This window comes from Podarcis filfolensis (genome assembly GCF_964270895.1).
Source record: "Podarcis filfolensis genome assembly, chromosome: 13".
Taxonomy (NCBI): domain Eukaryota; kingdom Metazoa; phylum Chordata; class Lepidosauria; order Squamata; family Lacertidae; genus Podarcis; species Podarcis filfolensis.
The window spans coordinates 33,252,681-33,274,690 of NC_139615.1; the positions used below are offsets into that span (position 1 = coordinate 33,252,681).

Genomic DNA, 22,010 nt, shown 5'->3' on the forward strand with positions numbered 1-22,010 from the left:
TGACGTATTTACAAAATGGGAATTTATTTTATTTATTCAATTTATATCCCATCCTTCCTCTCGAAGCAACCCAAGGAATTGAACGTGAGGTCCTAAAAGAGAGATTGTCGTCTTCCTTTTTTCTTTTGGAGGAGACCACTTTCCAATTCTTTTGTTCTATGTGAAACTCCAGCAAAGGAGTCCTACCCCCGCCCCCCGGCAGAAGATCATTTACACTCAGTTACACTAGACAGATTCTTACAGTCCTGGTATTTCTCGTACAAGGACACAACAATGATCTTCTTTCGGCGGGGCCGGGGTCAGCTTATTATACAGCCTCCCTTCTCCTTGAATGGGTTTTTGTCTTCTGGAACACCTTTTAAGAGAGGGTCTTCTCCAGCCATGGATTCTATATAATCCTTGAGTTCTTTTGCTGTCTTCGAGACCTGTGTGAGGAGGGGAAAAAATTAGCATCATCATTGTGGTTCTGTGGACCGGCCTAAAACTTTTTGGTACCTGATCTCTCCTGGAGTGATTCCTAGACGTGTGGGAAAACCTGGACAAATGCAGCTCTACCCATAACAGATTTAGGGGAACGTGGGGTGGGGGGAGAGTGCTACTGTGCAGCCAAAAGTCTTTGCACCAGTGGATCTACTTTGTTGACTACCACCCCTCAATGGGACCAATTTCTGAATAAAGCTGTCATGTGAAAGCATGCAAATTGGTGGGGGCTGGCTCTACCATTGGACAGAGTGAGGTGGTGAATGGTTAGTTATTTACTATTTTGCTTTTGCTTTTTTTAACTGCTGCAGAGGGAAGAGGGGCACTTGTGGGATTTTCTGCCTGAGATGCCCAAAATAATGTGACCACGGTTTGGTGCTCTGTACCTAGACTCTAGGAAGGGGGTGACGCCTCTTTCTGCTCCTCCTAATTTTGGCAGCAAAATGTCCTGGGCCAACACAATAAAGTAATAACTAACAGACTCATCCCACTGGAGAAAGTCAGAAATCTCAGTTTCAAACTCTTTCAGGGATTTTTGTATAGCCAAGTACTAATGTGTGTGTGTGTGTGTGTACAAATATTCAGCAAATCCCCCTGGCTGGAAGCAAAATCCTCACTGATGTTGTCTTCATGGGTGGTATTCAATGCAAGGCCTACTCAGAGGAGACCCATTCAAGTTAATGGACACAACCAACTTAGGTTTGTGAGTTTCAATAGGCCTATTCTGAGTAAGAATTAATTGAATACCACCCCATGTGTCTTGCTACTTGAATGTTTGAAATACTCAAGTAGCTGTCTGGTTGAAACAACCCATAGTCTTTGCACTATTACATAATACAGGGCTCTGTTCAACAGGAACTTCTGCTGCACAAGACACATTCAATGTTTGGGAGCTGTGCAATACTGTTGTATCCTCGCATAAAGTAAAGGTAAAGGGACCCCTGACCATTAGGTCCAGTTGTGACTGACTGGGGTTGCGGCGCTCATCTCGCTTTATTGGCTGAGGGAGCCGGCGTACGGCTTCCGGGTCATGTGGCCAGCATGACTAAGCCACTTCTGGCAAACCAGAGCAGCGCACAGAAACGGTGTTTACCTTCCCGCCGGAGCGGTACCTATTTATCTACTTGCCCTTTGACGTGCTTTCCAACTGCTAGGTTGGCAGGAGCAGGGACTGAGCAACGGGAGCTCACCCCGTCATGGGGATTCGAACCGCCAACCTTCTGATCAGCAAGTCCTAGGCTCTGTGGTTTAACCCACAGCGCCACCCGCTATCCTCGCATAGCTCCCATTTATTTCAGTGGGCCTTGTGCAGGAGAACTTCTCAGTGGCTTATGCTTGCTTTATTTGATCATAGCCAGAACTGAGCAACCTCCTCTTTCCACCTGACAATTTGTGCTGTGTAACTTAAAAGAACTTGCGCACGATAGGGCTGTATATACACCATACCTTTAAAACACACGACATCCTCCAAAGAACCCTGGGAATGGTAGTTCCGCCCCCCTCCTAAGGAGTTACAATTCCCAGCCCCTTTAAACTGCATTTCCCACAATTCTTTGTATTTAAATGCATGTTGTCTGTGCAGCCTGGCACCAATTGGCCGGCCAGCATAAATATTTTGTCTCAGAGCTTTTGGGAATCATTACCATTTGTCTTTCAAGCTTCACTTCCTTTTTCAGCTGGTCTATTTCCATCTTTAGGAGCTCTTTCTCAGTCATATCCTGGGCCATCTTGCCCTGAAATCCAAAGACAAATCCATATTAGCCAATCTCACGTAGCCCCTCTGGCGGAGACAAATAAGCACTCATTTTCAGGTAGTGACAACAGCGAAAGCTCCATTCTGGGGCAACTGACAACTTGTGGCGGGGGGTGATTTTCGCTGGGTCCTTAGCAGCGGGGAGGGTTAAACTCTTCCTCCTGCAGCTCAGTTTCCCTCCTCCTGTGGTATCTATTTAAAACTTTAAAAACTGTGCCCATCAATAGATTGTAGGATTTACCACTATGTTTGGTGTGTCTACTTATGCCTTAGATATTGCTTGCTCCCTACATGAAGTCATGGCAATGAAGATTCACAAAGAACCTTAATCAATTAGTTAAGCAGCTTATTCAACCAGCCACCATATGCCGTTCACTTTGTTCGCTGCAAAAGTTGGGTGACTTAAACAAGGCACTAAGAAGGTATGCTGCCAAAAAAGGTCTGTATAGTTAAAGCTATGGTTTTCCCAGTAGTGATGTATGGAAGTGAAAGCTGGACCATAAAGAAGGCTGATCGCCAAAGAATTGATGCTTTTGAATTATGGTGCTGGAGGAGACTCTTGAGAGTCCCATGGACTGCAAGAAGATCAAACCTCTCCATTCTGAAGGAAATCAGCCCTGAGTGCTCACTGGAAGGACAGATCGTGAAGCTGAGGCTCCAATACTTTGGCCACCTCGTGAGAAGAGAAGAGACTCCCTGGAAAAGACCCTGATGCTGGAAAAGATGGAGGGCACAAGGAGAAGGGGACGACAGAGGACGAGATGGTTAGACAGTGTTCTCGAAGCTACCAGCATGAGTTTGACCAAACTGCAGGAGGCAGTGGAAGACAGAAGTGCCTGGTGTGCTGTGGTCCGTGGGGTCACGAAGAGTCGGACACGACTAAACGACTAAACAACAACAACAAGAAGAAGGTATGCATCTGGGAAGCAGAAAAAAATAAGGGGAAATTATGGACAACCTCACTGAAATCTGGACGATGTCTCCACGCGTTGTCTTGGCTGTGCCAAGATGCTCAGAACATCCCTTTGTTGGGATGTTCTCAAGAGGAGATTCTTCTGCTTTGAAGAATCTGCTTGGTCCAAGTCTGGGACGAGAAGTGAACTCCACAAAAGAGATAGCAAAAAACCATGAAGATGCCTGTCAATATTTAGCGCCTCTGCGACAGTAGACTGATGATGGAAGTTGACAGTCCAACACAAACAGAAGGGTTGCTAGTTCCCCATCTCTGAAATGTGTGACTCTCCCTCTGTAGTCTGGATGGTACGGGCCAGGATGGTACAAGCCAGGAACAGTTCAGCTGATCCATTGCTTGTACAGGTAGAGCTGAGTGAGCAGTTGAGTTCTGTGATCTCCCTAGTCGCTGTAACTGCTACACTGCATTGGCAAAATCCCATTTTTAATAGGATCATAGAATTGTAGAGTTGGAAGGAAACCTGAGGGTCATCTTGTCCAACTCCCTGCCATTCAGGAATCGCAGCTAAATTATGCATCCATGACAGATGGTCATACAGCCTCTGCTTAGAAACCTCCAAGGGATTGTTTTATTGTGTTTTAATTAGAGTGTATTTTTTATTATTGTATAATTATATTACTGTTGTGCAAATGGTTTTTAAAAATATTTTGTAGACAGCTCAGAAGCTTGTTTTGGCATTAAGCAGTATAATGATGACGAAAATAATTTATATTGGTGAAAATTCCCCACGCTGTTGTTAACATAGTAAGGGAGCAGTAAGTAGCAAAAACTATTGTAGATGCCTGTTTGAAATTCCAAATTAAGGTAGACCAATAAAGGCTTCAGTATCAGGCAGAGGCAAGTATTCGTCTTTAAGGCAGAATCAGTGCAGCGTCCAGCCAGCTCCAAGCTTCTGAGCACAAGAGGTCAATTCCTTTCTCAACTCTCCAGAAAAATTTCAGCCAGAAAGTATCTTGCTGTGGCCTCCATTAGGACAGACAGACCCAAGCAGGCCAAGAATCCCATTTCTCTGCTAAGGGCTGTTTAAACGGTTTGAATCACCCTGTCCTAATTAAAGAAGCACTGCAAAGTTGTTGTTGTTGTTGTTGGTAATGTTAGGGGTTGGGGTTAGGTAGTGAAATAATTGCCAGTCCTGTATCCTAACTTTCAGAGTTGAAATGACTGACCCGCTTCTTCTAAATGGAGCAAAACAACATTTTGCTGACCTTGCTGCTATTTCCATGCAAAAGTTAAGAAGTTGCCCTTTGCTAGAGTTTTCTTTTTTCCACCCATAAGCCCCAAAGCGCTTTATTATCGCTAATGAAATAAGCCTCTCCAACCCACAGCGAGGAAGACAAGCCTGATCTGTATTTTAGAGACCCACAGCCTGGCAAGCGGATTGTTATTGTGGCTTCTCCAAGGTCATGAAACAAAAACAGGTCAAAATTTTGGGACCTGTTTGCCCCCAAATTTCTCCCATCATACCAGCTGCAGAAAAACACCAGCCTTTGATGATAGTTCTGGTCTGCTTTGGCCCCTTCCGGGCTGCATATGTGAATAAGTGATGGATAAAAAATAATACATAATGCTGGATTCAGATTTTGTGGAACAGCGAAAGTTGGAACTAGGCTGAAATCAGTGCCAAGAATATATTGTTATAGGATTTTTGTTGAGGGGTGTGTCAGTTTGGATGATATATTTACATAACCTCCAAACCTGTGGTTTTGTATTTGCAGGATGAGAACCTATTGTAGAGGTCTAAACAGTCTCTCTGTTCTGTTAATGGTCCTGGCCATTCAGGATCCTTTTTACTTGTCTAAAGATCAAATTGATCAAATAGAGATGTGTTGCCATAGAAACAACTAGCTAGTGGAGGAGTTAGGCCTTTCCCCACTCACCTGGCTGGACACTACTTCATGCTAGGTGTGGGAGAATAGATCACGGGGAATCTAGGATAGTCTCATATGGAGCTGTGAAGACACAGAGACTTGGCTTGCTCTCTGTGCTGCAACCCAAACTATGGTTTGGGGAGGGCTCCCTAGAAATGGAATGGTCAAGGCCAGGTTCAGAAGCACTCCCAAAACACATGTATAGATGTAAGAATATACTACTCCATCCAGAACAACTTGAATCCGAGTTTCCAGATTGGCTGTTCTACTGATCCAGGCACCTCTGTCTTGCCAGAATCCAGTCCACTGCCACCTCCATTCTGCACTCAGAAGCAAGTTTCTGGAGAAGGGTCTCCCGTACTAAGTGTTCTGCAGCAGAAGGAGGGGAGCTGCAGAACAATTGGTTATGAGGTACACATGCAAAGGTTGATAGGAGAGCCCCATGTTTCTTATGTTTATGCACATGGTGCTTCACTCATGGTGCACCCTCTGATGCGCCTGTGATTCACTGACTTTGGACCACACTTTTGAATCTCGGGCCTCTTCTGCTCACCAGACTGGCACAAGTGTACTCGATCAACACAATGAGGATAATTTAGGCGGTAGAGATAGAGGAGCTCCTAGCTCATGACACTATGCAGCGATACTCTTAAGATCGCCACCTGATCCACATGTATAGCCTTCTCCAATTTGGTGCCCTCCAGATGTTGTCACCTTAAGTCGTCCTAGATGTTGGGGGCATGTTTTGCTACTGCCAGACAGCACTGGCTCTCAGTTTTCTTTCTGGGCCCAACTCATGGTGCTGGTTATGGAGTTTAAAGCCAGTGTGGTGTAGTGGTTAAGAGCAGTAGACTCGTAATCTGGTGAACCGGGTTCCACATGCAGCTGTTGGGTGACTTTGGGCTAGTCACACTTCTCTGACGTCTCTCAGCCCCACTCACCTCACAGAGTGTTTGTTGTGGGGGAGGAAGGGAAAGGAGAATGTTAGCCGCTTTGAGACTCCTTTGGGTAGTGATAAAGCGGGATATCAAATCCAAACTCCTCTTCTTCTGTACAGTTTGGAACCAAGATATGTGATGGTCCATCTGCTCCCATATGAATTTGCCCTAGTACTAAGATCATCGAAAATTCCCTACCCAAATGAGTCTACCTCACCCCGTCCTTGGTTGTCTTCTGCTGCACTGTAAAGATCATACTATTTTTTAAAGGAAGGCCTTCATTTTTCTGTTCTCTTTGGTTGGTTTTACTGTTGCTGCTTTTTTTCCATGATGATTTTACTGTTTCTATTGCATTTCACATTTAAAATATTTCTAATTGTGTTCATGTTTCTTTTTCTGTCAGTCCTTTCGAACTTCCAGGCTCTTTGGTTGCGGTATTGCTCAGAGAATTTTGTTGCTGCTGTTGATATTATTTTGTGTATCTTTGGTTGTGTACTTTTTGATGTGTTTTATTTATTATTTAGGACTACTTTTGTTATGTTGGTAATTGTGTAAATCTTTTTATGTTGTAAGCCGCTTTGAGCGTAGTTATGGAAAGAAGGCATACCAATAAAATGATGATGATATAAATGTTTTAAATGAATTTCAGCACTGTCCTTTGCCCGTTTACTCAGAGATCAGTCCTACAGCATTCAGTGGGGCCTGCTTCTAGTAAACGTGTGTTCCCGCCTGAATGATTGAATGAATCCTGAATCACTGCATAGGCTGGTTGTATATTTCATGACTGAATTAGGGATTCAGTAAATTTTACTGGACGCGGGTGGCGCTGTGGGTTATACCACAGAGCCTAGGACTTGCTGATCAGAAGGTCGGCGGTTCGAATCCCCGTGATGGGGTGAGCTCCTGTTGCTCGGTACCCGCTCCTGCCAACCTAGCAGTTCGAAAGCACGTCAAAGTGCAAGTAGATAAATAGGTACCGCTCCGGCGGGAAGGTAAACGGCATTTCCGTGCGCTGCTCTGGTTTGCCAGAAGCGGCTTAGTCATGCTGGCCACATGACCCAGAAGCTGTACGCCGGCTCCCTCGGCCAATAAAGCGAGATGAGCGCCGCAACCCCGGAGTCGGCCACGACTGGACCTAATGGTCAGGAGTCCCTTTACCTTTAAATTTTTTTGCCCTTCAATAGCATTTGATGGTTTTGCCAAAAAAACCATCAGATTTCATACGAGGGTGTGTTCAGCGAGGATGTGAAGGAAGATTGTTGAAATGAGCTTGTCTCCTCTTTAAGGCAAACCATTGTATTGGTGAATGAACCAAATGCTTGCGATACAATCTCAGAGGAAAGAATAAGGCGTTGCCTTATTCTCAAAGTGGTTTAACAACCAATCCCTCTTCCCAGAGGACTCGGGAAATTGTAGCTCTGTGAGAGGAATAGGAGACTCCTAGCAACTCTCAGGATCCTTAACAAACTACAGTTCCCAGGATTCTATGGGGGAAAGCTCTTTAAAGTGGCATGATACTGCTTTAATTGTGCAATGCAGATGGGATCTTAGTTAAGTTAAATTTACACTAGAGCATTTACATTAGAAGACAAGCTCAGAACACTGACTTTCAAGCTGTGTTACAGTAAACTCTTGAGTTTCTCAGAAGTTTAACAGGGCTCCCCACCGATCTTTGAACTTGCCCTTCTAACCCCTGCCTAATATGGCTTTCTGATTTGAAGATCAGTAATGGCTGACAAAGTCTACTTCCTCAGCATTTGAATTATACTCTTTTTAAAAAAAAAAAAAAATTATGATTTTTAGTTATATACATTTCAATAGTTTTAGAATCATTCTAACATTTCAGAACTCGACTTCCTCCTCTTTCTGTGGTTCCTTACATTATTATTTTTTACATTTCCTGTGTATTCTAAATTAACTTATTCTTTTATTCATCTACTTTAAATATATGCTCTTATGAAACTGCAGGTTATTACAATAAGCCTGTCAATGACCTTACAGTTTGTTTGTAAATATTCAATAAACCGTTTCCATTCTTTTATTAAAAGTTTATTATCTTGATTTCTTAGTTTTCTGGTAAGATTCGCCATTTCTGCATATTCCACAAGTTTTTATATCCGTTCTTTTGGATACAGTTGGGACCTTCTTCTTCCTTCCATTTTTAGGCAAATAACATTTTTGCCGCTGTAGTCACAAAGATGTGTAAATTTCTATACTGCTTAGGTAGTTCTATCCCTATAATTCCCCAAAGGAAAGCTTCTAGGTTTTTTTGTTTTTTTAAAACAAATGTTGTTTTAAACATCTTTTTCCATTTATTATATATCATTTCCCAGTAAGCTGTAATCTTACTACAAGACCACCACATATGATAAAAAATACTTTTTCTCTTTGCATTTCCAACACATTTGATTTTGATTTATACATTTTTGCCAATTTACTCGGTATTAGATACCATCTATATAACATTTCCATGTAGTTTTCTTTTAAACCATATTATGCTGTAAATTTTATATCCAGTCGTTCCCATGCTTCCATAGCTATATTATAACCAATATCTATTGTCCAATGTATTATTGAAGATTTTACTTGCTCATCCTTTGTCTCCCATTCCAATAATATCTTATACATTTTAGACAGCACTTTACATTCCAACAGATCTCTCTCCAATTGTGATATTTGTTCTCCAAACCCTCGTATCCTATCTTTCTTAAATACTTCATTCAAGTGATGATATTGTATCCCTATTGTTAGCTTTCCTGATAAATCTTTAAATTCTTTTAATTTATACTCTCCTCCCTCTTGTTTTAATAAAGTTCTATAAGGTGTTCAACCTTCTATCATGTTCTTTTTCTTTACTGCTATTGCTTTCAACGGTGAGAGCCAAAGTGATGTTTTCGTCTCCAATAATTTTTTGCATTTCTCCCATACTCTATACAAATTTTTCCTAATTATATGATTTGTAAATCCTTTATGTACTTTCACCTTTTCATACTACAAATAAGCGTGCCAAACAAAAATATTATCATGACCTTCTAGATCTAAGATATGTGGATTCTCCAATGTCATCCATTCCTTCAACCAACAGAGACAAGATGCTTCATAATATAATCTCATATCCGGCAGGGAGAAACCTCCTCTCTCTTTTGCATCTAGCAGTATTTTATATTTTATTCTTGGGGTGTTTTTTTCCTTGCCAGATATATTTAGAAATATCTTTTTGCCATACATTGAAACAATCTGTCTTGCTGATCACCGGAATTGTTTGAAACAAAAGTAACATTTTTGGTAATGCATTCATTTTTATAGTTGACACAGTATTATATTTTAAGACAACCAGCAGGGATGAATGGGTGGAGGAACGTCCATCCATTGGTTAAAAGCTGCAGAAAGGAATCTTTTTAGTTGTCTTCTTCTGTAGACATTGTAAGAACCAATCCCACCTCTCCAGCCCCATAGGCTTTCCCCTTTCCCTACAATTTGTCATGGGCACCATGCCTCCTTTCCTCTACTCTTGTACTGTTTTGCCAATGGGCCAAAATACTTAATCCAATCTGCACAGCTCTGTTCAGATAAACCAGCACTGCTTGTGCCAATGCCAACGCAGTTCCCATCTAATGCATTAGATGGAACTGATTTGGAAAGATCATATTAATCGTACTTGACACGTCGGTCCAATGTCTTTCCAAAGCTGTTCAAAACCAGTTTGCAGAACATGATTTCCTAAATTGTATGGCGTTTGGGGTGTTTGTTGACCGCAAGTGAAACAGCGCCCCACCCTAAAAGCATTTCGAGGTCAAAACAATTCCTCATTTTCTCTTTCCCCTTCGCTCAACTAGAGTTTTGTCCTGAACCCAGCCACTGACAGCATCAGGGCAGAACTACAGAGCTATAATACAAGGCCCCAGTCAGCAGAATGTGCAGGAAGGACCAAAATTGTGCTGTAAACGAAGCAAAAAACGTGCTATCTAAAGAGAGGCCCCAGCAAGACCGCCAAGTCCAGAGTCTAAAATTGCACAGCCAGACCCTCCAAGTGTCCCTATTTTCCAGGGACAGTTGCAGATTTACAGACACTCTCCCAGTTTCTGATTTGATCCCGGAATGTCCTGCTTTCCCTATTTTCGGAGAAATGTTGGAGGGTAAGAGTTATGCAACCCGCCCTGAGCCAGGGAGATAAGTGACTAGACAACCTTTAGAAGACATCTAAAGATAGCCCTGTATAGGGAAGTCTTTAGAATGTTTTATGATGTTTTTATATATATTAGAAGCCACCCAGTCAGATGGGTGAGTTATAAAAAATAAAATTGTTGTTGTTGCTGAATAGGACACCCCTATTTTCATTGGAGAAATGTTGGAGGGTATGCAGCTGGACCTATTGACAGGAGAACTTCTTATGCTGCCTAGTGCAGAGCGTTTTTAGCCTGACCCTGGGAGTGACATCCACACAATAAATTTAAAGCAATCGTTTACTGCATTAGCAGTCATGGCTTCGCCCAGAGAATCCTGGAAGCTGTAGTTGGCTAAGGACATTGGGAATCGTCACCCTGTGAGCAGGGTCTCCTAAGAACTTTCAGCACCCTTAATAAGTGACAGTTCCCAGAATCCTTTGCAGGAAGGCATGACTGCTGAAGTACTGCTTTAAATGTATGGTGTAGATTTGCCCCAAAAAGAAGTGCCTGAAGGAAAGCGTTCCTATATATAGGAGCCCTATATTCTAAGCAAAATGCTTGTTTAACCTGGAAGTAGGCTGTATGAATTGTGTATTGTTTTGTAATGATTTGTTGGGTCTCTGGACTGTAATAAAGATTGATGATGATACACACACACACACACACACACACACACACACACACACATATATATCATTTAGTCGTGTTCAACTCTTCATCAGGACCTTGTTAGGTACTTAAAGGTCTCAGGGCACAATCCCAGCACAGGAATGTGCATAAACATATAAAATGCCTCTGAGAATATTAAGATGGTAGGACGGCTGGAATCACACCAGCCCTGCATTTTGCAGCATGGTGGGGATGAGGGCAAGGGCTGAACTTCCAACCCCAGGCACATTTTATACTTCCATGAATTTACAGGGGCTTGTGGAAACATTTCTGTCAAATCGGCTCTCTGCCTCACTCAGCCACCCCTAATCCCGAAACATAGCTATGGCTAGAGAAGTGAAGGCCTGGAAAAACTTCAGAAATTTAGGGAGGAGAAACACAGGTCCCTGGCCAATTTTTTTTGGTAACAAATAAGATGCGGGGGGAACAGGAAAAAACCTCCAATTTCCCCACCACCACCCCACAAGGCCTTCATATGCCCAGCTATGGCAAAGATGTGGAACACGAGATTTCATAGGCTTGCCTGTTGCCACATTAATGTCTTTTCTACATGACAAAGATTTGTGCGGTTTTTTTGCTTAGTTTTAAAATAACTACTCTTTCTAGATATCACCTACCATCATTTTTTAGTCTTGCCCCTGCCATTTTAGCGGCTGCTTGTTTTCTAACTTTTCAAACAGTTTACGAAGCTTCTCTGAAGTATGACTTAAGTGGTTGAATTTGGCGTCGTTTATTACTGGTATTTTGTGTTGCCTTGGTTTCTGGTGTGCCTTGGTATCACTGTTAAATATTTTACAGGGGTTTTTCTTTTTAAGAAATCAAGCTGTTATTTGTTGCCTGGGGAATCTATATTCCAGGGCAATAAGTACATAAATAAATAAAACGGAAATAACTCAGTTTCAACCCCATCTACAGTGCTGACGTACGTTACTGAATGCAATGCATATTATATGTTCTGTGCAATGTTGGGAAGGCTTTTTACTTTACAAAAAAAAGTCAGGTAGGCAGCATATAAATAATGAAATTATCATCATCATCATCATCATCATCGGGGCATTGTGGCTTTTTTAATAGGCACTCCTCCCATCAATGCGTGTGTGCATGTGCGTCTGTGGGCATGCATACCAGTGGCGCTAATCTTTCTGTCACACCACTTCCATTTCTCTATAAAACCATCGAGCCATTGTCTTTCTCCACATCCAAAATCAGACTGTAGGAACCTGTATCTGCATGCAGGTTGCAGCAGGTGGATTTGACGTATAAAACTGCTACCTCAAAATACCCTTAATGCAAACTCCTTTAAACTCCTCCCCAACCCACCCCAGTAAAATGTGCATAGGTAAGGTCAGTGCTTTTTTTCTTTAAAAAAAATGCTTAGGGGTACTCTCGTTTTGACTCAAGAAAATCACCATTTTATAGTTCAAATCAGGAAAAATAAATACAGTAAATGGACAAATGGACAAAGATTCACAAAATGTTTAGGGGTATGCGTCCCCCCCTGCGTTCCCCCAGGACAAAAAGCACTGGGTAAGGTGATCTACAGCAATTTTGTTTTCCCATCACAAGACAATCCTGGTCTGTTCAAGGAGAGAACACCTACCTCTTTTGATGTGTTCCCCCCTCCAAAGCTCCACTGTGTTTTAGAGATACATTTGCCTGCGCTGGTGAGATGATGTCCTCTGCTGTGTCCACTTGTCGGCTCGAAGACGTCTTCGGTATTAGGTGGTGACTTGCTTTGGAACTGATTGTCTCCTGTCCTTAATCTGATAATAGACTCAGCAAGTTAAAACTGGTCAGGTGTTTTGACTTAACCTCAAACTCGGGGTAAGGGAGAAGAGGGGGGAGGGGGAGAAGACAACAGATGGCACATTAGGGGGGGAAAGCAGATCAATAGATCTATCTGCAGACAAACATTAAAATATTGCAAAATCAGACCTTGGGAATCCCTAACTCTGAATCCCCAAGGTCTCTATTCATGGACCACCATGTTTTGCCCACCCAGAGTTTCCCAAACCTGGATTCCACCTGTTTTTTTGGACTACAATTCCCACCATCCCTGACCACTGGTCCTGCTAGCTAGGGATGATGGGAGCTGTAGTCAAGAAGCAGCTGGAGACTCAAGTTTGGGAAACCCTGCTCTAGAGAGTCAGAGGTGCGACAGCATTGTTGACTCAGTGCCCAAACCTGTTTCCATTGCCAGGACCGACTCCACCTGGGAGAGACTAAGCCAGCCTTCACCAACCTTGTGTCTTCCAGATGTTTTGAACACGAACACTCATCAGCCCCAGCCAGAACAACTGTGCTGGCTAGATGGGAGGAGAGTTGTCCAAAACTTCTGAAGGGCTAAGCCTGCATTACATAATGATGGAGGACAGGTGGCCTTGGAGCAAAACGAGACTGCATGCCCATCACCAGGCATAGGCAAACTTGGCTCTCCAGATGTTTTGAGACTACAATTCCCATCATCCCTGACCACTGGCCCTGTTAGCTAGGGATGATGGGAGTTGTAGTCCCAAAACATCTGGAGGGCCGAGTTTGCCCATGCCTGCCCATCACCAATAAATAACTACGGCACATCGCCATACCCCGCCCATCTGGCTGCGTTTCCCAACCACTCTGGCCGGCTACCAACAAAATATTAAAAATACAATAAAACATCAGACATTAAAAGCTTCCCTAAATCTAAACCACAGACCCTAGGACTTGCCAATCATAAGGTTGGCGGTTCGAATCCCCGCGACGGGGTGAGCTCCCATTGCTCGGTCCCCGCTCCTGCCAACCTAGCAGTTTGAAAGCAAGTCAAAGTGCAAGTAGATAAATAGGTACCACTGTGGCGGGAAGGTAAATGGCATTTCCGTGCACAGCTCTGGTTTGCCAGAAGCGGCTTAGTCATGTCGGCCACATGACCCGGAAGCTGTCTGCAGACAAATGCCGGCTCCCTCGGCCAGTAAAGTGAGATGAGTGCCACAACCCCAAAGTCGTCCACGACTGGACCTAACAGTCAGGGGTCCCTTTACCTTTACCTAAATAGGGCTGCCTTCAGATGTCTTCTAGAAGTCAGATAGTTGTTTATTTCCTTGACATCTGGTGGGAGGGTGGGCGCCACTACCGAGAAGGCCCTCTGTCTGGTTCCCTGTAACCTCACTTCTCGCAGGGAGGGAACCACCAGAAGGCCCTCAGAGCTGGACCTCAGTGTCTGGGCTGAATGATGGGGGTGGAGACGCGCCTTCAGGTATACTGGGCCGAGGCCGTTTAGGGCTTGAAAGGTCAGCACCAGCACTTTGAATTATACTGGGATCCAATGTAGGTCTTTCAGGACCGGTGTTATGTGGTCTCGGCGGCCACTCCCAGTCACCAGTCTAGCTGCTACATTCTGGATTAGTTGTAGTTTCCAGGTCACCTTCAAAGGTAGCCCCACGTAGAGCGAATTGCAGTAGTCCAAGCGGGAGATAACTAGAGCATGCACCACTCTGGCAAGACAGTCCGCGGGCAGGTAGGGTCTCAGCCTGCGTACCAGATGGAGCTGGTAGACAGCTGCCCTGGACACAGAGGACATGGACAACTATGAGTCCAAAATGACTCCCAGGCTGCACACCTGGTCCTTCAGGGGCACAGTTATCCCATTCAGGACCAGGGAGTCCCCCACACCTGCCCGTCCCCTGTCCCCCCAAAACGGTACTTCTGTCTGTAGCGCCTGCAGGTGCAGAGGAATAGCTTTCAGGTAGGGATCAGCCCCAGACCTCTCTCTTTCTCTTTTGGGTGGGGAGAAATTAACTTCAGAGACTGGCTCATGAACACCCAAGGTCAAATTCAAGTTGTTTTTGTGGGCACAGCATCCCTGTATGAGTTATCCTCCAGAGTTACTTAGAGGCTTAACGGAAGCAGAGCTGGATAGATGTCAAGAGGGCAGTGCTCTCTCTCTCTCTCTCTCTCTCTCTCTCTCTCTCTCTCTCTCTCTCTCTTTCTCTCTCTCTCTCTCTCTCTCTCTCTCTCTGCCCTGGCCCAGCTGCAGCAATCTTCTGTTTCATTTGGTCTACTGATTAGGGATTTAACATCCGGAATATCTCAGCTCCCCTCCCCCTCGGAACATAAATTCTACTTGAGTATTGATTTCTTACTCAGTGGAAACTGTAAGTGTACAAATCTCAGGGCAATAGGTTCTGCCTGGACCTCAGGGTCCAGCTACCTGTTGTTTTCACTGTGTGGTCAGCAAACAGACAGGATTATTATTATTATTATTATTATTATTATTATTATTATTATTATTATTTACTAGGGGCCAGCTCTGCTTATTTTCATCCAGACCACCGTACATGGGAAAGGGAGGCACCAAGACAGCCAAGCCACAACCTGGGGCTCTCCAAATGGTTTGGACTCCAACTCCCATCCGCCCCAGCCAGCATAGTCAATGATCAGGAATGATGGGACTTGGAATCCAGAAACATCTGAAGGGTACCATGCCAGGGAAGGCTGCACTAGGGGTTGCTTAGAAGTTCCCAGTGAAAATCAAACAAGAACCTAGCAGATCTACCCTGGGTGGACGTTTCATAATTTTGGCACTACTACAGAAAAAGGGACGCGGGTGGCGCTGTGGGTAAAAGCCTCAGCGCCTAGGACTTGCCGATCGCATGGTCGGCGGTTTGAATCCCCGCGGCGGGGTGCGCTCCCGTCGTTCGGTCCCAGCGCCTGCCAACCTAGCAGTTCAAAAGCACCCCCGGGTGCAAGTAGATAAATAGGGACCGCTTACCAGCGGGAAGGCAAACGGCGTTCCGTGTGCTGCGCTGGCTCGCCAGATGCAGCTTGTCACGCTGGCCACGTGACCCGGAAGTGTCTGCGGACAGCGCTGGCTCCCGGCCTCTAGAGTGAGATGAGCGCACAACCCTAGAGTCTGGCAAACTGGCCCGTACGGGCAGGGGTACCTTTACCTTTACTTACTATAGAAAAGGCCCTGGTGGTTGTTGAAAGAGAAGTGGTCCTCAGATGTGGATCTGATTCATTGTAGTACCAAATCAAATGTGTGAATACAGAGGTCTTCTCAACCCAGAGTCCTGAAGGACTAATCATTTACCCCACTCCCTCTTTCCTTCACCCAAGCCCTCTGACTCCCTTTACTAGCACTGGGCTTGATATATGTTCATAAGGATTACAGTGGTACCCTGGGTTAAGTACTTAATTCATTCCGGAGGTCCGTTCTTAACCTGAAACTGTTCTTAACCTGAAGCACCACTTTAGCTAATGGGGCCTCCTGCTGCCGCCGCGCCGCCGGACCCCGATTTCTGTTCTTAACCTGAAGCAAAGCTCTTAACCTGAAGCACTATTTCTGGGTTAGCGGAGTCTGTAACCTGAAGCGTATGTAACCTGAAGCATATGTAACCCGAGGTACCACTGTAGAAACATGTGCTCTTAAGTGACTTGGGAAGAGGCAATATCTTAGGTACCATGAAAACTGTTATGTACTGAAGTTCTCACCCTGGGCCAGCAGGGGGATACTGTAGGTAGTTTTCACTCAGGTCCACATATGCAAATAAGGGATTGAAAGTGATGTTCAGTGATTGGATAGTTACAGAAAGTGGTTACAGTTGCATTGTAGTGGAGCTCTATATAAGCAGGCTGGCTGAACCCTTCAGTTCAGTTCTGTTCTGGCCTGTGAATAAACAAGAGCTGTCTGAAGAATCATTGTGTCGTCTGATATGTTCACCCACAACTTAACAAAAACAGAAGCTCAGTCCCTGCCAAAGCTAATCTAGACATTATTATTATTATTATTATTAGTGCTATTTTTCTAGAAAAAGATATGCCTGAACCCATCATGAACACCTCCTTCGTTCTCTTAGAATGGTAATGGCACCCACCTGAGAGGTGGCAAAACAGTTCCAGCGAGTTCTAGCTGGAAAAAAGCCTTATTATATTACTACTACTACTACTACTACTACAGTGGTACCTTGGTTCTCAAATGCCTTGGTACTCAAATGCCTTGGTTCTCAAACGCCAAAAACCCAGAAGTAAGTATTCTGGTTTTCAAACATTTTTCAGAAGCTGAACACCCGATGCAGCTGTCGGCGATTGTTTCCGGGGCGCCTGCACCAATCAAAAGTTGCGCCTTGGTTTTCAAACATTTCTGAAGTCAAACGGACTTCCGGAACGGATTAACTTGGGCGCTTTTGTTTTTGCTACTTATTTTGTGTTTTTGAGACTTTTTCGGTTAATTTGTTTTTGTGACTGTGTGGAACCCAGTTCAGTTACTGATTGATTGATTGCGTGACTATGGAAATGGATAAAAGCCCCCCATCCAAAAAATGACTATCGTCAGTGCAGGTAAGAATTTTAAAAAAATAAAAAAATAATTATCTACAATACTGTCTTATTTATTTTATAGTATTGCTTTCATTTTATGGATCAATGGTCTCGTTAGATAGTAAAGTTCATGCTAAATTGCTGTTTTTAAAAGTGTGGAACCGATTAATCCGTTTTGCATTACTTTCTATGGGAAAACGTGCCTTGGTTTTGGAACGCTTTGGTTTTGGAACGGACTTCCGGAATGGATTAAGTTTGAGAACCAAGGTACCACTGTTGTTGTTGTTCTTCTTCTTCTTATTATCATTATTATTAATATTTAATTCAACCCTCAGTAGATTCCAGGGCATTTCACCACAGCTTGATTAGTAATAAAAGCCAACACTCTGCTCCCAAGATCTCTGCAATCAGCCAAGCAAAATGGTTCTAAAAATAATGGTTTCCTCTCTTCACAGGTCCTCCGCCTCTGTTAATTTCCTCTGTTAATTCTCATGACCCTTGTTCTGGGCAAGCGAGCGGTTTTTCAAGACTCCTGTGCGGAATGGAGGTGTCTGCGCTTACAGAGGCGGAGGCCAGAGAGGGTGTCGTACAGGAATCCGCACGCACGCTTTCTGGGCGAGGGCAGCAATAAATTTCAGGGTGTCAGCAAGACGACGTCTGGGACAGAAGGCTGAGGGGGAGGGATCAGCTCTGCCCACAGGAGGCAACTCAAGTACAAAAAGAGTCCACCAACCCAGCTGCGAGGTTCAAAACCTGTCTGCAGCTCAGACTGTGTGCTCAGAGAAGGAAGTGGGGAGCCGCAATATGTCTGAGTTGCAGCAGCTGATGCAGAACGCCATCCCCAGCGCCAGGGGAACCCTGAAGGACAACTACAGCAACCTTCTCAAAGTGGCAGATTACTGCGAGAGCAACTATGAGGAGGTGAGTGGCAAGAGGGCATTGCATCAGGGGCTGGCCCTGCCAGGCGGGCAGACTTGGCACTGGCTCCCGGTGGAGTATAGGGTCAGGTTCAAGGTGCTGGTTTTGACCTTTAAAGCCCTTTGTGGCTTAGGGACCTCGTATCTACGGGACCACCTCTCCTGGTATGCCCCGCAGAGGACCTTAAGGTCCATGAATAATCTTAGTTTAGAGGTCCCGGGCCCTAAGGAAGTCAGACTATCCTCCACCAGGGCCTTTTCAGTGATGGCTCCGACCTGGTGGAATGCTCCGTCCCATGAGACTAGGGCCCTTCAGGATTTAACCTCCTTCCGTCAGGCTTGTAAGACAGAGCTATTCCACCTGGCCTTTCATTTGAATTCAGCCTGATCTTTTATTTCCCTTCCCTTCCCTCCCCCTCCCCTTTTATGAAGATCACCCGCTCTTGGACCCCACAGCTAATTCTCCCCTGGCCTCCTCGCCAGCCCAAGTAGGGCCAGCTAGCCCTAGGGATTATCTAATGCTTATTTCCCCTAAATTGATTTTTGAATTTTACTGTTGTTCATGTTTTTATACTGTATTTTATGCTGCTTTTATAATTAAGTGTTTTAAATTTGTTGTTAGCCACCCTGAGCCCGGTTTTTGAACTGGGAAGGGCGAGGTATAAATTTATTATTATTATTATTATTATTATTATTATTATTACTATTATTACTATTATTATTATTATTAGTTCCAAAAAATTATTATTATTGGCAAGCTGCCCAGGGCAGCAAAGTTTCAGGAGTTCCCCGGCATGCTGGCACTGCAGTGTTAAGAGCTACGCACAGTGTGGTCACTGGAGTTCCTGGCAATGTTGCAGAGGATGGATGTTGAGGAGCATTCTTTGGGTGGGGGGCTGGCTGCTGGAAGAATCGGGGTTCTCTCACACTGCCCTGCCCTCTCAGAAGTCTCTGTGAAGATCCTGTGAGGTTGTTGTTGTTGTTTAGTCGTTTAGTTGTGTCCGACTCTTCGTGACCCCATGGACCAGAGCACTCCTGTCTTCCACTGCTTCCCGCAGTTTGGTCAAACTCATGCTGGTAGCTTTGAGAACACTATCCAACCATTTCGTCCTCTGGCGTCCCCTTCTCCTTGTGCCCTCCATCTTTCCCAACATCAGGGTCTTGTCCAGGGAGTCTTCTCTTCTCATGAGGTGGCCAAAGTATTGGAGCCTCAGCTTCAGGATCTGTCCTTCCAGTGAGCACTCAGGGCTGATTTCCTTCAGAGTGGATAGGTTTGATCTTCTTGCAGTCCATGGGACTCTCAAGAGTCTCCTCCAGCACCATAATTCAAAAGCATCAATTCTTCGGCGATCAGCCTTCTTTACGGTCCAGCTTTCACTTCCATATATCACTACTGGGAAAACCATAGCTTTTACTATACGGACCTTTGTTGGCAAGGTGATGTCTCTACTTTTTAAGAGACATCTTAAATGCTGTCTACCTCCTGCGAGGTAGGAGCACCTTATCCCTGAGAGAGACCATTCAGCTCGTAGAACTCTTGAGTTTACGCAGAGATGCCACTATCCTGCTCTGCCTTTGGAGGCAATGAATGTTGACCTAGCCTCGCTGGAGTTAGCCAGAAGCAGTGCCGGATTTACATATAAGCTACACAAGCTATAGCTTAGGGCCCTACACTCTTGGGCCCCCCAAAAAAATTTAAAGGAAAAAACAAACCTGGATGTACATTTCCAAAATCTAAGATAAAAAACAAATAAAACCTACATACAGCAACAATTTTTTGTGTTGTGTAGGCTCCTGTGATGTAAGTAATGGGCCCCGCCTGCTAGCCTGCTCCCTAAAATATCACTGGTTTGCTCATTTCTATATACAGTGGTACCTTGGTTCTCAAACTTAATCCGTTCCGGAAGTCCGTTCCAAAACCAAAGCGTTCCAAAACCAAGGTGTGCTTTCCCATAGAAAGTAATGCAAAACGGATTAATCTGTTCCAGACTTTTAAAAACAACCCCTAAAACATTGTATTTCACTATTAATATACGTCTTCTTATTTGTATTTCAGTTCAACAATTATTTTGATAAAATACATATTTTGTTATGCACAAATGGCTTTAGATACCTATTAGGTCCGTAAATTACCATATAGCATATGTTCAACACAAAAAACAGCGACAATTTGTTGTTGACAAAGGACAGCTGGACATATAAAGGGCCCCATTACCTTCAGTAGCTTAGGGGCCTCATCAAACCTAAATCCGGCTCTGGCCAGAAGATTATTAGGTATATCCAGACAGCTTCTTAAACAGCAAGGCCTACTCACTTGGATTCGTTCCCCCATGACATTCAGACCACTGTCCGTACAGAAAGCAGTAATGTGATGGCATTGAAAATAGGTCCATATTATTCTTATTACTGGGGTGGGGGTTCCTTGCAACTCATTTTCCACTTTCAGTTCACTTTTGATTTGCATATTGCCTTTCTATATTGCTAAACACAAGGGGTTGTCATGTGTCCTCTTTTTCCAGGACGCGTCCTCCTTTTCGGGGGTGAAATTGGGGACAAATTGCATTTACCGTATTGGCCTGAATACAGAGCTTCACTCCCCCCCCCCACCAATTCTGACCGTGAAAAGTTAAAGTGTGGCTTAAATTCGCGACCTTACAAAAATTGGCTTTTGTGATATCGCTGCTGAAACAGACATACGATAAAACAGAACGGGTGTGAGTGCCTGTGGAATTTTAAGGGAGCGCCTTATATTCATGTATTGTCTCTCCCCCCAAATGAAGTGCAGCTTATATACGGGTGCGGCTTATATTCGGGCCAATACGGTATTTGCTTTGAAAAGTGTCTTCTTTTGTGCTTTTCAGAAAACCGCAACCTTGCACAAGGCAGTTTGCAAGCTGAAAAAACACACACGCATAATAATCTGATCCAATACAAAAAAGTCACAATAACTTTAAAATAAACAACTTATATCAAATAAAGCAACATTCAATAATCCCTTAGAATATAAATAGTAAACAGTAAAATTAAATATCAGCAAATAATAATTTAAACAGTTTACACATTTCAATTGCAATAAAGAATTACTAAACCAGGGGTCAGCAAACCTTTTCAGCAGGGGGCCGGTCCACTGTCCCTCAGACCTTGTGGGGGGCCGGACTATATTTTTTTGGGGGGAGGAGGAAATGACGAATTCCTATGCCCCACAAATAACCCAGAATGCATTTTAAATAAAAGGACACATTCTACTCATGCAAAAACATGCTGATTCCTGAACAATCCGCGGGCCGGATTTAGGAGTTGATTGGGCTGGATCCGACCCCCAGGCCTTAGTTTGCCTACCCATGTAATAAACTATAATAATAATAAAAAATAACAGCAAGTCACAATGCATTAAAGGATCAAATTGAGAAGCAAGGACACACAACTTATAACCATCCCTGAATTCCTCTTCTTTCTTCCCAGCTTCAATTCCTGGCATCTGGTAGGGTAGGGGTGGGAAAGAACCTTGGCTGAAACCCTGGAGAGCTGCTGTCAGTTCAATATATGAAGTCCATATTATAGTAATAGGATCATAGACTTAGAAGGGACCCTGAGGATCATCTAGTCCAGCCCCCTGCAATGCAGGAATATGCCGCTGTCCCATACGGGGATTGAACCTGCAACCTTGGCGTCATCAGCACCACGCTCTAACCAACAGAGCTATGAGCTCGATGGACCAGGAGACTCTGTCTTGGCAGCTTCCTGTGTTCGTAGATATACAACAGCACTTCCACGCTGCTGGGAACTGCAGTTTACTTCTCCCAGAGCTACAGTTCCCAGCGCCCTTAACAAACGATCGTTCTCAGGATTCTTTGGAAGAGCTTTAAACACACTTTATGCACACAGTGTGGCTGTGACCGTGCAGGATGTGATACTGGGTGTAGCAGGTAGAGCTATCGTAGCCACTTATACC

General features: G+C 44.2%; 2 protein-coding genes across 4 annotated transcripts in view; one reads left to right on the plus strand and one right to left on the minus strand.

Annotated features, from left to right (window-relative positions):
- Positions 1 to 20,408, minus strand: GNGT2 (G protein subunit gamma transducin 2). 2 transcript variants are annotated; one of them, XM_083583717.1, is made up of 4 exons: positions 20,373 to 20,408; positions 12,448 to 12,610; positions 2,124 to 2,213; positions 1 to 425 (listed from the first exon to the last, which is right to left on the minus strand). In XM_083583717.1, exons 1-4 carry the CDS (start codon positions 20,393 to 20,395, stop codon positions 300 to 302), a joined length of 402 nt encoding a protein of 133 aa, XP_083439843.1. In that variant the 5' UTR covers positions 20,396 to 20,408; the 3' UTR covers positions 1 to 299. The 2 variants fall into 2 exon arrangements, with proteins under 2 accessions (XP_083439843.1, XP_083439844.1); XM_083583718.1 differs by lacking the exons at positions 12,448 to 12,610; positions 20,373 to 20,408 and adding an exon at positions 3,192 to 3,509.
- The window catches only part of ABI3 (ABI family member 3), a 21,392-nt gene continuing 17,039 nt past the window's right edge, over positions 17,658 to 22,010 (plus strand). The window contains exon 1 of one of the 2 annotated variants that reach the window (XM_083583491.1): positions 17,658 to 18,062. In XM_083583491.1, coding sequence (XP_083439617.1) covers positions 17,946 to 18,062 — 117 coding nt within the window. In that variant the 5' untranslated portion in view covers positions 17,658 to 17,945. The remainder of the gene's footprint in view (positions 18,063 to 22,010) is intronic. The other variant, XM_083583490.1, reaches the window with a different exon arrangement.